The sequence below is a fragment of the Columba livia genome, chromosome 1 (assembly GCF_036013475.1).
Source record: "Columba livia isolate bColLiv1 breed racing homer chromosome 1, bColLiv1.pat.W.v2, whole genome shotgun sequence".
Classification (NCBI taxonomy): Eukaryota; Metazoa; Chordata; class Aves; order Columbiformes; family Columbidae; genus Columba; species Columba livia.
This window is the reverse complement of record NC_088602.1, coordinates 169,907,029-169,922,473: the sequence shown is the minus strand read 5'-3', so window position 1 is coordinate 169,922,473 and position 15,445 is coordinate 169,907,029. Positions and strand designations below refer to the sequence as shown.

At 45.8% G+C, this 15,445-nt stretch overlaps 1 protein-coding gene across 1 annotated transcript; it reads left to right on the top strand.

Annotated features, from left to right (window-relative positions):
* The first annotated feature begins 325 nt into the window (after positions 1-325).
* HEBP1 (heme binding protein 1) lies at positions 326-6,417 on the top strand. The gene is made up of 4 exons (XM_005505405.3): positions 326-697; positions 861-999; positions 2,532-2,712; positions 4,045-6,417. The coding sequence occupies exons 1-4, from the start codon at positions 620-622 to the stop codon at positions 4,214-4,216; spliced, it is 570 nt and encodes a 189-aa protein (XP_005505462.2). The 5' UTR covers positions 326-619; the 3' UTR covers positions 4,217-6,417.
* Positions 6,418-15,445: the final 9,028 nt, after the last annotated feature.

Genomic DNA, 15,445 nt, shown 5'->3' with positions numbered 1-15,445 from the left:
CAGCTGGGCTGTGAACTCTTGCAGAGGTCAGTGGAGGGAGAGCCAATATCATCAGCGGCTTCTAAGATCTACCCCTTACCTAACACAACATTCACAGAGACACGGAGCACTGCCTTGAGTTCAGACTTAAAAGACAACTGTGACCACCCTTAGTTCCGTTTATTAAAAAAACAAACAAAACAAAAAAAAAACCCGTTATTATGGTGCAGTTTCAGGACAGCTGTGCCACCCCGAGCCATATATTACACACTTTTGTCAGTACTTTCCCTCCCTTGTATTTTTATTTCCTCCAGATTTCCTCTCTCTCGGATGAACACCACCTGCCCCCGCACCCTATTTACACTTCACACTTCTCAGAGTCCTCCATGACTTCACCCCCGGGGCTGCCAGCTTTCCGCTCCCAGAGCCTACCACAGCCGAGTCGCGTCCCGGCCAAGTCCCGCGTCCCCCCCCCGGCGCCGCGTTCCCCCCGGTCCCGCCCCCCGCAGGTGGCTCTTGGGCGCCTCCCTGGGGGCGGTGCGCGGCTCTGCAGGCGGCGGGGCGCCCGCCGGGTCCTCCCATCTCGTCCGAGCCGAGCCGAGCGGGGCCCAGCCGTGCTTGAGTCGAGCCGACCGGCACCATGCTGGGCATGATCAAGAACTCGCTGCTGAGTACGGTGGAGCCGTGGCCCTACCGGGTGCTCAGCAAGGGGGAGAAGGTAAGTGGCGGGTCGGGCTGCCGGGCTCGGTTCCTCCGAGCGGTTCCCTGGTGGCCGGGACGGATAAGGCGCTGCGAGGGGGAGCGGGTGACTTCCGGGCAGCTCTTTCCTCGCAGCCCCTCCGGGCAGCTGCCAGCTTCCCCATGCCCGTCCCCTTCCCCAGGAACAGCTCAGCTACGAGGAGAGGACTTTGGAGGGCGGGCGGTTCGCGGCCGTGGAGGTGGTGGGGAAGCCGTTCGACGAAGCCTCGAAGGAAGGGGTGCTCAAGCTCCTCAAGTACGTCGGAGGAACCAACGACAAGGGTGAGAGGTGCTCCCTGCCCTGTGGGGCTTGGCCGATGTTTGTGGCTGACCGCTGCTAGCAGAGGCTTGGTGAAAGCTGGATGTCTGGAGGCAATGGCACTGTTGGCCCACCTGGCTTGTGGCTCCTGGCACTGGGGGTTTGTGGTGGGGATGGCCCCTCACTGGGAAGAATAGACTCACCACAGGTTAAAGCATGCCCAGCCAAGTTATGCTGTGTGTCCACTCCTAACCTGTTTCTGTTTCAGGGTAGAATCTCAAAATATATTTGTTTAAGCAAGACTGGGTTACTTTGCAGCTGGGATAACGTGAGGACAGGCACACGTGTATCTGTGACAGCTCCTGGGGTTGGCAGTAGCTGATGAAATCTAGGGTATCTGGGGCACTTCGGTTCTATGATGTGCCCATGTAGGCAGTGAAATAACTTTTATGACCTTGATATTTTATCACGTACTCTGGCTATTTTTATTCATGAAAGTATAATGAACAATGAGCTTGCTTTTCAATGGTACTTTGTAATGTTTTATAATGGTGCTTCCAGGTGATTGCTTCTAATTCTCGATTTACTAAAGTATGCACATCAGTAATCATCTGTAGCAGGAAGATAAGACCACAGGGTGGTTCTGAGGCATATACACCTTTCTCAGGCATCTGGTCGAGGGGCTTGTATAGTGTGTACGGGGGTAGGAGCTGGATGCGGAAGGAAATGGCATTTATACAGCATGGAAAGCTGATAATTGCTGTTGCTATAAGAGAAAGGGTACCTTCTACAATACGTGCCACAGAGAAAGGTATGATATCAAAACAAAATAAATGAGAAAGATGGCTTGCTCATAACTGGTTCTATGGCAGCCTGATCCTGATGTTTGGAGGTTCCCTTACCACTGAAAGAAGAAGAGAGAAGAAAAATGTTCTTCCATGTCATGTGGTACCTCTCAGCAGTAATGAGCAGAAAAGAAGCATGCTGGAGTGGTGGGCAGCATGGACAACCCTGCTGAAAGCCAGAACAGCACTGAGTTTTGGGGCACTGGAACTTATAGAATGTCTGGAAGTGTTTGAAAGTGTTTATGAGATACCCAACACTGAGTGACAGAAGCTATGGGCTCACCACTAAGTGTAGATAATAATAATTTAAATACTGATGTGGATTTACATGTTCCACTGACCTGCCCCAGAACTGTAGACCCTGTTGTGTTAGAGGTGATTTGTCAGAAGAACAGAGTGCCTTGGTGGCATGAGCTATATAGTTGAGAGCCACAAAAACAGGACCATTAATAAAACGCCATCCAGAGTTCACCTGGGGCCCTTATCTCCCAGAGTCCTTGTGTAGTCAGTGGAGAGAGAAGTTTGGCCCAAGCAAAAGCCTAACATGGCTCTTCTGCATGCCTCAGAGGACTGCAGTCTTGGCTGACTGTGCAAGGAGTTCAGTGTGGGGAGTTTTCCTACACTAAAATTAGCTGTTGTGAATCCTCTGTTAATTTTGTGAGTTCCTGAGAACCTAGATTTCTTCAGTAATGTCTGTGTGCCTCTTTCAGGAGTTGGAATGGGCATGACTGCTCCTGTCTCCATCACTGCTTTCCCTGCTGAAGACGGCTCCTTACAGCAGAATGTGAAGGTCTCTCTGCGGATCCCGAGTCAGTTTCAAGCCAACCCTCCTTGTCCTAGTGATGAAAGCATTAAGATTGAAGAGAGGCAAGGAATGACCATTTATTCCACGTAAGGAACACATCTTGGGATTTCCAGTCCCAAGTGCTGAGGTCTCTAGCGCGCTTCGAAGGGGAGTGTTGGTTTTACCAGGTGACTTGGTTGGTGGAGAGTGGGTGCATGTGGTAGAAGGGGATGGAAGGGCCTTTCCAGACTGAAGACAGGTGGTTTATAACATGTCTTATCATTGGTCATGCTGCACCGGTTTGGAATATGGATTTTTTTTTCACTGGGAAAACAAGTGTGAAGGTTAGCCCTGAAAGGCTTTTGGTTTCACCTGGGGAGATAAAGAGCAGGGGAGGGTGAATATGAAGGTACTGAATCATTTCTAATCTCTGAAAAGTATTATTTTCCCCACTTTCTGGGATCAAGATGGCTCTTGGTCATCAGGAATGTTCTTTGGTGTGGTTTGCATCGAACTACAGGTGTCAGCTGAAGCCTCATTTGGATGGACTCGTGCCAGAGTCCATAATGGAAATAATCATTGCATTGCTTCAAATCACCTTTGAATGTCTTCAGCTGTTGACTGACAACCCGGACTCAAACTAACATCACAATAGCAACAAGCTCTTCATCTTGTATTTAACTCCTTGGATGTTCCCCTGTCTCCTTGTTTAAACTATCTTGGCTGACTCTAGACTGTCTGGCTCCTCCCTGCCTGTGACTGCTGCCTGGCCTTTGCTGTGGGTGAGGGCCACTTCTGCAAGAACAGGCTGTTTTATCTCAAACCTTGACCCTGAAACAGCGTAGTGAGGTGCAGGCTGATGTGGACACAGTTTCTCTTCATGGGAGGTCAACACAAAACAGTCCAATTCCAGCTCATTCCTTTCAAATAGCATTATGGCGTGTAATTGCTAATATCTCTGCTCCTACCTCCCCTTTTCCTTGAGCTAGCGAGCATTTAGCTTCCATTCATGATCTGGAATCCAGCAGATGGCTGTTCACACCACAGTGAACATGTTTGTTAACAGCACTGGTGTAAAGACGGCGGGCTGAGCAGACTTGAAGATAACCTTGTATTCTAGGAAGCTGTTCCTCTGATATGGCATTGTTTCAAAGGGCAGGGCCATTCTGCTGACTGATATACATGGGTCTGTTTGGGGGGATCTGTTTGAGGTCTGCCAATGGGTGACTGGACCCTGGCTTTGTAACCCTTTGGACTTAACCTGTCACAGGCAAAGTGTGCCAGTTCACAAATAATAGCACCTGCATGAGTGCATGTTGGTGGGATCTGGACCAAAATGTGTAGCTAAATATATTGTGGCTATATATTGTTTTCTCTCTCTTCCTTTCTGTGGTTTGCCAGGACTGCTCCGCACCTCTCTTTGTTTGGTTTCTTTGCAGGCAGTTTGGTGGCTATGCCAAAGAGACGGATTACGTCAACTATGCTGCCAAGCTGAAGTCTGCTCTGGGGAGTGATGCTGCATACCGCAAAGATTTCTACTTCTGCAATGGTTATGATCCCCCTATGAAGCCTTATGGGCGACGCAATGAGGTCTGGTTTGTGAAAGAGTGAGCATCTGGCTCCCTGTGATTCTGGCTTGCACTGGCAACCTCTCCATGCTATGTTTCTGTCATCTTCAAAATAAACTGACAATTTGTCAGAGACAGAAAAGCATCATTCCCTTCCTCCACTCCTATGTCTTGGTCTTTTACAGACCAACCATTTTAGAAAGACACTGCAGACCTCCCTCACAGTCCTTCTCCGTTGTTCAAGACCAGGTCCTCAACTACACAGACTCTTGTGATCTCTCCGTGGTTTACTTTTATCTCTCTTGTGCTGCCGGAGTTCAATGCTGAGGAAGCCAAAAGTGCTTAATTAGCAAGAATGATGCCTGACAGGAGTTGCATCCAAGTGCTGGCAGAATATTGGTCTCACCTGAGGCAGGCAGGGGAACATGACCCAAGTGCATACAGGGATGTTTTTATCTTCTTGAGCTTTCTGCAGCTGTAAAATGCTGCTTTTATCTGTGCCATTCCAAAAGCAGTCTAAAGGGACATGGGCATTGGTACCAACACAGCACAGTGCATATAAGCATCTTTTACATTTGTCATCTGACTGAGCAATCTCATTTAGAGGAAGATACAGGTTTCTGTTTTCAGCTGTCCTTCTGTTTGAAGTGGGACATTTGGGGTGTGTTAATGTGCTAATCTCAACTCACAGCTGGACAATGTGATGTGGACACCCTAAGATAATTTCCTCACATTCCTGTTACTTGTATGTAAAATTTCTTTAAAACTAGCCTATATAAGGGCCAAAGCTGAAATGTGTATGATAATCTAATGGAATGAGAAAAACACAGGCTGTGAAAAAAGCAGGTGCCTATTACTTGTGATCTGAGGGCACATTTGAAGAATGGTGAACATCTAGTGGAACCACTGTGGGTGCAGGTCTTTAAATAACATCTCTTAAATTGTTTTAGTTTCTGAAGGACTGCTTGGAGCAACTGTCTTTAAAGGAGGAGGAAAACCTGGCTGTTCTTGAAAATAGGGATTTAAGTCAAATAATGAGTAGCCTTTTGGAAACTTAAAATGAAATAGTAAGGGAATGTCTTGTTTTAGGAAGACCGGCAATGTTTAACCATTAGGCATCAAAACAGCATTTTGGCTGTTGGCTCTGCCAGGGAGGCAGCATGGTGCCTGCAGTGGGGACATGCTCACACACCATGCCACTGTGTCTGCCTGTATCATTTGTTACCTCTTCTAAAAGAGGTGTGCTCCTCTGATGCTACAGTGCCTCAAAGTTCAGGCACTTTCCAAAAACCATTTTCCTCCTGGAGCTGAAAGAGATTTGTCCCAGGTTCTGGCCAGTCAAGCTGTTTGACATGTGCCTGCTTTCTGAGAATGAATCTCAGCATTAAAAGGAGAAAACCTGAGGTTCTGATGTGCTTTCATTTTCTCTCTTGCTGAGCTGTGTAAGAGCTTTGCTGTGGACTTCACAAGTGTCATCTGTGTGCAAGAGCATCTTCTAGATGGGTAAAAAGAGCAGATACCATTCAATTAAAAACAAAACAACCACCACCAAACAACAAGGGAAGAGCTATTGGCTGCAGTTCGTGACTGCAGTGCAGGCGAGGAGCAATCAAAAGAGGGAAATCAAGGCAGACAGAGAGTTAGGCTTTTGAAGGAGATTTTTAAGGAGCAAAGGCCCTTCTAAGGCCATCCCTGAATCCAGAGAGACCTATTCGTGTCCCAGATTATTTTTACCTGTGTGGGTGAGGAATAGCGGGACTTAGTGCTGCCTGGTTTATGCATTCCCAAGTTCATTTTGGAACTTGTGTATAGACTGTGGATACAGTCCTTTCTGGCTACCAGTGATGAATGTCCTGCAATAATCAAAATCCTGAAATTTCTCAAAATTTCTCTTGTGAAATCTCAGACATTAGGAAGACCAATAATAAACTTGATGTGAACAGAGCTGTACCTTTTAGCAGTGTGGTTTGTTTTTTTGTTTTTTTGGTTTCTTTTTGTAACATGCATACACTCTGAACAAAGCGCAAGAGCTTCTGAGAATAATCAAATCTATAGGCTCTACCTGTGCAGCTCTGCTAAGGCCTTTTGCATGTTGTGGGCAGGGTACAGTTTCATAAACAGTTTCAACTGATATCAAATCTTATGCAAACAGTTTCATTTTCTGTATAAGCAAAGATGCCTGTGTTCTGTCTGCATTTTCTAGAGATTTTAAATAAAAGAAAATAATAACACTGTGATTTACAATTTTTGTGCTGCTTGTTGATTTTGTAAGCTCAGTGGGAATCGTTGATTTGAAATAATTTAGGTTGACGGTGTATGTTTCTGTTTGAGGTACTAATCATGTCGCAGCATCTAGCAACAGTCATAATGCTTTTTCCAATAAATTGTTACTTTAGGTATCCTGATGTGGCCCTGCATTATCTGACTGTGTGAGATGGGAGCTGATGGAATAATCTCCTTCTCCATTGGTTCCAGGCACTGAGAGGCTTTGACTGATGCATTTGTGTTAATGTAGAAACTAGGGGGCCTGCTCACCTGAGGAAAGTTCTGTATTCACTTGTGTCTTCCTGTGGCTGGGGTTTGTGGATGGTGTTCAGGCAAATATTCATGACTGATTTTCAACATGACCTGCTATCTGGAAATGTTACACATATTGCCACATTGAGGTCCATCTATCTCAGTGCCCTGCTGCCCATTATGGATAGTAGTGGACACCTGAGACAGATTACAGGATCCATGCCACTGTGGGCTGGTGTCTTCTCTAAGTATTCTCTCATCTTTAGCACAGTGTGGCTCAGGGATATTTGTTATTGTGCTTGGTAAACCCTGATAGACTTTATCCCATGCATTTGTCCAGTTGCTTTTTGGACTAGGTAAGCTTACTATCCATGGCATCCTTTTGTCTTACGGCAAGGAGTCCCTTGCATGTGGAAGGGCAGAAATACTTTCCAGCAGGTTGTCTCTCTGCTCTGTAGGCAGCTGGGTCAGCCAGCTTTTTGATAACACCTCTGTCACTGCAAGTGCGTGTTTGGTTAGACAGCCAGAGTCACGAGTGACATTAGAGGGTTTCCAGCAACCTCTTTGTGTTGGGGACTGGAGGGTCAAAAGTATGCTCTGGATTTAGACACGAGGCCAGCATGGTCATAGCCACTTCGTTACTCACAATTGACTCCCGAACTAATGTAAAAAAAAAAAAAAGCTTTTTCTCTGCCATCTCCAGTATGTCTTCTCTGAGTAATACTAGTGCAGCAGGTGGCCTAGAGACCTCCTTGCTTCTCTTCTGAGCCTGTACAGAGCCTTTGTCTGTCTGAAGCAAATGCTGAAATTGAGACATTTTGGTGCTTTTCTGGTGTTTGACAGGGAGTCATGACGTTAACTGTCGTGCATGGATTTAGGAAGACTATGCTGGAGAAACTGGTAGGAGGACGTTTCTTCTTGCTTAGGCACCTTGGTGTTGTCGGCAGCTGCCTTGCTGGGTTGTTGGGGTGCAGTGGGTGTGCACAGCAAAGGCTGCATTGCTGCCTGGGGCCCCTTGCCCATCGCCCCAGCTTGGTTTGGGCAGGGAGCCCATCCACGACTGCCTGCACTGCCTGCTGGGCTGGGTAGGCTTGGTGGGGTAACAGCCCTGGGAATTATCTCTGCCTTCCAGAGACAGGAGTGGCCTTGTTGCTAATTAGCAACTGGGCAGGTCCCTCCTGACACGATGCGAAGCAGCTCTGTGATGGTGAAAGGGCCCACCACAGGCCCGGCCACATGATCTTTAAGGTCCTTTCCAACCCAGGCCATTCTATGATCTAAATGGAGACAAATTCAAAAGCATAATCTTGATGGGAATTATATGCATACCCTGTAGATATAGGGATATACTGGGATCAGTATATCCCACTGGATATACTGTCTTCCTAAGCTGCACCACTTGTTAATAACATAATCTGTGAGAGTTTTCCTGCCAGCATCAACAGTGGCAAACCATAAATATTTATATGTTTTTATATATGCACATATGTACCTGCATAAATATGGGTATATGTACATGTACGTGTATATGCACATGTATATATGTAGCATATGTGTAGGGGCCTCCAGACCTTCAGCTTTGATCTGTTGGTTGGCTTCCGCTGTCAGTGAATAACTTGCTAATGTGAACACAGCCACAGGGTGAATATTTGCAGACTGAGATTTTAAGTCTTCTAGAATAAGCTTTGTTAGCCTCAAAAAGAAATACTTTATTTTGTGGACACATGCCTAAATATATCTAACACTGCATTAAGAAGATGACAGCCTTTATAAAAGACCTAATTGGTTAAGTTGTCTTTATAAATCTGGCCAGACTTACAATACTGTAGTCACTTTGAGGGGATGAGTGATTTATGGTGAAAGGGGAACTAACATTGTTATTTCCCCATTTTCATCCATCACTATGGCAAAGGGTGCATGAGCAGATATTGTGCTTGTGGTAGCAAATTTTCAGCTTCGCAAGGCTGCCCAAAGGCGATGGGACAGGGGAAGAAGATGGTGGCTTCTAGCTCACATTGTCCCTCCTGCTGTAATTAGAGTAATACTTCTTTTACAATAGCACTCTGAGCAGTGTCTCTCTTTCTTCTATGACAGCATTTCAGACACACTGAGCTAAAAAAGAAATGTATCTCTTTTAACGGGACCATAAGTAGCTTTGGATGTACAACGCCTCTGTAAAACTGCTAGGCAACATGATTTATTGGGGCAGGATCAGTGGTAAAAGTGACTTCTTTGACGGTAATGGATGAAACACTGCCATTGTAGCTACTCTCTGTCTGCTTGGTGCCTATGCCAACAGCAGGCTGGTTTTGTCAGCTCATTCATAATCTGTGTTTCACTCCCAGCAGAATCTGTTGCACAAGACAGGCTTCAGCCATGGCGGATGATTTTTTTTCTAGTCCTCTGTGGGAGCTGCTGCAGAAGATGGGTCAGGGCAGATGCTGCCTGACTCCCCAAGTGCTGTTCGTGCAGTTCCACATCCAGAGCCCATGCCTAGGTGAGAGTTGGGTGCATGCTGATCCCACACCCCTCACTGCTGCCCACCCCTTAGTTTCCATGAGGAGAAACTTGAGTGAATGGGGTGGAAGGAGTCGTGCTCTTCTTAGACCGAGTGTGAGGTCTGGCTAATCAGCAACCCAAGGTCCTGGAGCACAGCCTCAGATGTATGTTCTGTGCAGCCCCAGTGAGAAGACTGTGTTGATGACCCTGAATTTTGGGTGCAGATTTTTCAAAAGTACAAATGGAAGCAAAAAATCCCAGAAACCACATCCTGAAAGATACCACTGGGATTTAAGTGTTTCAATGTCTTTGAGGATCTGGATTCTCATGCGTACAGATCAACTCACTGCCGTGTACCAAGCACAGGATCAGGCTGGTGCCTCGTCTTTTATATCCCCTGCAGCCTGGCCTGCAGTGTGGTCTTGCAAGTGCCATGGCCCTACTCCCTCTCTGTGATCCCATGAGCTGATGCAGCTGAACATAGTGAGCTGTGAGCTTCTCACCAGCCCTGCTTGCTTTGTGGGACCAAGAAGCAGCAGAGATGCTCTGGAGCTACAAGGCCATCAAGAGGCAGCTGGTATGGAAAAGCAGCTCCTCAGCCATGTGCTGCAGTGCCCTGATTTGTGTTGTGACTTGGGTGACAGCATGGTGTTGTGTGCAGTGTGACACTGGCAGTGTGACCTGATGCTAGGGCTCCCTGTGGGGGGACAGCAGAGCCCATGTCTGTGCTTTGTGGTGGCAGCTGCACTACCCACCCTGCCCATGCCTGGACGTGGAAGCTAAGTGGGTTTGGGTCTAAGTGAGGTGTGTGTTGGAGAAAACAGAGAAGCATTTCCATGGCAACTATTCTCCCCTGAGTATTTTTCCAGAGTTTTCCAGTCTTTTTTTTTTTTTTTTTTTTGGTATCCCTAGTGTTTAAGGCCTTTCCTAATTGGAGTCCAAAGAAGCAATTAAAGCATCTTCTGACATTAGACAAAAAGTTCAGTCACCTTCCCACATGACCAATAAAGTACAAGATCAACAGAATTGAGTGTTGCTGTGAGTAAGAGAGGAGAGGATCTGAAATTTGGAATGCATCATACTCAGACAAATAAAAGAAACGAAACTGTTCACCTAAAGCAAAACATTGGATAATAAATAAATAAATAATGAATAAAAGATAGCGTGCAGCATGACAATTTTGGGCACACTTTCCTGTTGTCAGATCTTTCTAGTTTAATCATTGACTGCAGAGTTTCTCAATCCTCTGTATGACTCAGCTTTGCAAGGGAACGTCTTTCCAAATCATCATGTGCTGGCTCGTCAAAATCTGTTTCATGAGCTGTAGTATTATTTAGCCACAGTACTTTGAAGGTGTTGGTTACTGCAGTGGTGTTTATTTTGGGTAATTAAACTCGTGTAAAACCATGCCTCTCATTCTCCAATTTCTTGCTTCCACCTGCACACTGGTACCCCTGTGTGGGAAACTCAAGCTGAAGGGGGAGGAAAAGTCCTGTGGAGATGCAGGGGGGTAAAGGCTGATGCCCTGGTTGTGCTGTCTAACAGGAGGGTGGGTCAGTTTGTCATAGCGCCTTGGGTGCCCCATAACTCATGTGCTGGCCCTTTGCCTTGGCAGATGTTGTTGAGAAAGGGGAGAGAGTTGAACCACTTCTGATAAGGATTTATGCTGTGGTGGCTGCAGTACAGTTAAACATAGAAGAAGAACCAGAGATGCATCCCAGCTTCTCCAGGCCTGCCTTGAGCCAGATCCCTTCTCCTACCTACACCAGTGTCCAAGGAAGAAAGATCTCCCTGGAAATCCCAAGCACAACTCTGCTCCTGCTGTGTTGCCATCTGCTTTCTGCAGGACTTTGGCATACATCTTCACAGACAGCAATGCTCTTTCTCTGAGGGCATTCTCAGCACTGCTTCCCAGAAGGGGAAAAATCCTTAGCCATGAGAACAGCTGAGACTGCTCTGAGCACCCCTCCCTGCCTCACGGCAGGGAAAACAGAAACTCTGACTTTAAAAGATACTCTGTCTTGGAAACCTGGCCTAAAACACCCTCTGGTTGGAAACCTGCCCAACTGATTTCAAAACAATGAAGGCAGTACTGCAGGTTTTGGACTGTTTGCTTCATTGAAATGAGGAAACAGGGTCTGGAGCAACTAGAGCTGGAAAGAAACAGGTACAGTGCCCAGGGGTGGTTTTGTTCCTGATGAGTGTATTTGTTGGTCTGACAATCTGTTGATCCCAGTGTAGCTTCACACCTCCCTTCTTCCACCTCCCTCTGGGTCCTTCAGTGCCTTTTCCTTGCTTTGGTCCTCAGATGCACACTCCAGGCATGATTGCTATCAGCACAGGAGATCTCTCTGGATCCAGGAATGAAGGCCAGATCTTGAACCGGGGGAGTTGTTTGGCTGGAGACAGCTCTCCACAGAGCTGTTTTTTTTTTTTAACAGACAGTAGGAGTTAGTTTATTTTACATTGCAATGGTTCTATTTCTGAACAAGAGAGAAAAATGTAAGATTTTTTTTTTCTGTAGCATATGATTTATGTTTTGGCTTTTAAAAACTTGTTTATTTTGAATGGAAGTCTAGAATGCACAGAATGTAGCAAAAATGGCATAGATACAGAAAGGGATTTTTGTTTCACCTTTCAAGTTACTTCCCCTCCTGATGCTAAAGCAGCAGCATTTGAAAAGGCTCTGGATGTTTTCCATTTTCCTGGAAATAAATATATGAAAATAACAATCCTGAAGAAACAGTGGAGGCAGCTGCTTCCAGATAACTTTACTGAAAGCAACAATATATTACCAGGCACATCAGGGAGATGAGGAGACTATCCTGGGAAGTGCCACCCAACAAGAGAGTTTCCCAGTGACTGCAGCTGCCTGTCCTGGGAGATGCAACAAGGGGATGAATGGGAACTCCCCAGACAGTCCTGAAGTGAAGATAAACATAATTGTTTTCCAAAATGTTTGATCCCATAATCCATGAATCCATTTATCATAAACAGCCATTTCACAGCCCACTGTTATGACAAACTCTCCTGGAATTAATCCAGTTCCAGAATTATAACAAGCTAAAAATGATGTCTATTCCCATGGCTATAGACAGCTGCTACTCAGCAACAAATGTACCACCAAGTGCCATAAAAATAGCCCCTTTGGAATTATTCAGTGTTTGAGACTTGTCATTTCAGTGGTAAAAATGGATCTGTTTTGTCACAAAATATGCATGATATGTATTCACAGCTTTATAAATAGCATTTATAAAATTATGTGTATAATTTTATCTCAAACTGATGCTGAGCAAACAGACAAAACAATCAACAAGAACTTAGCACACAAGTTTTGTTCTGAGGAAAAATCTTGGTTGCTGATAATGACTTAGATAACTGTTAGACTTTTGCCTTAGAAATGCAGATGTCAAAAGAGACCTTCTTCCCCCATTCCTTTCTTTAAGACATCTTTAGGGAAAAAAGTTGAAATTAGTGCCATTATGGCATAATGTGATGACTGTAAGCCAAAGAGCAGCTTGGGCCAGAGTTCTCACCCCACACAAATTAATTCCACAGTTTTAGCTATTCTGTAGGAGAGAGGTTTCCAAATGCAGGATAGTATATTACTTGGGGTCCCAGCTCTTGCAAGTGGAGTCACAAGTGTGATGGAAATTCAGTTGTTGAAATGGGGCTCTGAGCCAGAGCTGGGGTCAATAGCTGGGACATAACTTGAATTGGCTCTTAAAGGAGCATTTGGTGACAGTACTCTTTGGCTTCCTCTCACTATTCTGCTTCCTTTCATCTCATTTGCCCTTGCAGCACTGGTGGGGGACAAATAATTTGTACTGGTGGGTTAGGAAGATGAGGTCTCATTGGAGGTTCCTGCTGTCTTTCCTTTCCCACTTACTGGCTCTGTCAAAAGGGAGCAGATACAAATATGAAGCTTTACTGCTGCCCTGCCCCAGGCTTTCCTGTCTGCCCTCTCCCCTCTGGAGCCTGGCTGCAGGCTGAGGGTCCTTCTTATCTCTAAATGTGCTCAGTCCCATCCTGTAGTGGCCAAAGCCGTAGGGAAGGGTAGGAGCTAGAGGTAGGGAAGGAAGTATGCACAGGAAAAATATTGCAACACGGGAGTGATAATGCAGCAGAACAGAGTGTGAGGCCTTATAGGAGAGGATGAAGATTTTGTTTGAAAACAGAGCTGGTTTCATTCACTCACACATACCTGTACAGCAGCTGGATGCCAGCATCCAAGTGGTAGTTTACTCTGTGTCAGATTGGCACAGCCATCACTGATAGTCGTGGGTGAGGACTTCTCTCCAGAAGAGTGGCCTGTGGCCTGCCAGGAAGTGCGGGGTGAAGAACTGTATGTGTGTCCTGGAGGATGCCATCCCATACAACATCATGCCTCAAAGCTGTGTTTATATTTGTGGAGTCTTATAATATAGTGCATAAACAGACTTGGTTGTCCTGTCCTGACAAGGGGGTGTAAGGCTGTTTCAAAGTGAGATTCAGCAACAGAGGGGAGAATAAAATGGGTGTCCTAGAAAAGTGCAACAGCACAAGAAAGCAACTTCACCAAAACTCTGAGGTCATTTAAATCATGATGCATTTCCTTAGAAATCAGCATTAAAAAAAAATCCTTTTAACAAAATAAGACATTTTTTCTTTTTAAAAAGTCTTAGTACATTTTTAAAGAAGTTTTTCGATTTTTTTATATGATTACTTAAAAGTCGATAAATATTTTCTGGGGAAAATTACATCCCTCTTACCATTTTACTGAAATTATGAAATGGTTTCCAGGACAACTTTCCAATAGCACTAGGCTTCACATTTCTACTTCTTGAGGGGTCAGGGAGGTCTTGGTCAGAGAAATCAAGGGATAGACAAAAATGTCAGAACTGTGCTTTGATGTTTTCTTACCTCTTGCTAAAGCAAGAAATATTGCCTGTTAATGTGATAAAAAAGAGTGAGGCTAGCAGGGGATTTATGCCCTCCTGGAGACATGGTGTGCTAGCTCTCCTCCAAGTTCTCTCATGCTATTTCCATGGCAACTCCATATAATGGTAACCCCCACTGATTTTCTTCTTTTATCTGTTATTTTGGTCCCAGATAGTGATGGAGCTGAGGCATACATTTCTTTCACATCATTTGATGCCTGTCGACAGCCAAAAGTAAATAATGTCCTCATTCTTCAGACCTTTAGGAAGAACAGTTACTTCACAGCACTTTTGGGAATTCTCCTGCAGAGCTGGACAGAGCTGAGATGGGAAGATCAGTGCCACAGAAGCTCAGAAGAAGCCACAAAGGATGAACAATCACTGTCAGCACAAGGTGACAGGATTACATCCCACTCCTGCCTTTCTCTTCCCCTTGGCTGGGGTACTAGCTGGTGTCTAAGTAGGAGGCCACGGTGCAATGGGAGGATGGATGATGTGGGTGAAGGAAACTACATCTCAGCTGTCCTGCCCATGGAGACGAGAGGTTGCTCTGCCTGACTGAGAGATACTCCCATCCCCCCTGCTGTCTGCTTATGATTGCAGATCTATTCCAGCTCACGAGACAAGGGTCAGTAGCTTCTTCCAGGCAGAGCTGCAGCCATAGAAACCCTTGACCACGTGCCTGTAGCCCATGACTTCCTCCCTCTTATAAAATCTCTGCAGCAAGCTGCTTCTGGCCAATTTTGCATATGAGAAGCGGCAGTCATGCAGCTTGTTCTGGGAAACCTGTGCTTGGTTCATCTGGCTAATAGGACAGGACAGGACAAATTGTCAGGGCTGGGTGGGAGAGTCCACAGAGAGCCTTGAGCCCAGCTGCCAGCATGTGCTGCACCCAGCTTCTGTGCTTGGGCTGCGTTTCAGTCAGTCCCAGGGACAACACGACAGTCTGAACAGGGAGGCCTGTCCCAATCATCCCCTTACTTCATCTGGTGAGAGCATCCAGGTGTTTTTGCTTTCCTCATGTCTTCCCTTTTAAGCAAATGAACAATGCCAGCTGAAAGGGCATCCTTCTTCAGGAAGGGACCTTAAACCCCACTGGCTTACACTTGATAGTAGTGCCACTTCTAAGTAAGGCTGCTGATCAGAAGAGCTGTCTTGCTCTCTTTAGTCATAGAACCATAGAATGTCCTGAGTTGGAAGAAACCCACAAGGATCGTCAAATCAAACTCGTGTCCTTGCACAGGACAACCCCAAAATTCACACCATGTGTCTGAAGACATTGTCCAAATGCTTCTTGAATATTGTCAGGCTTGGTGCCATGACTACCTGTAAGCCTG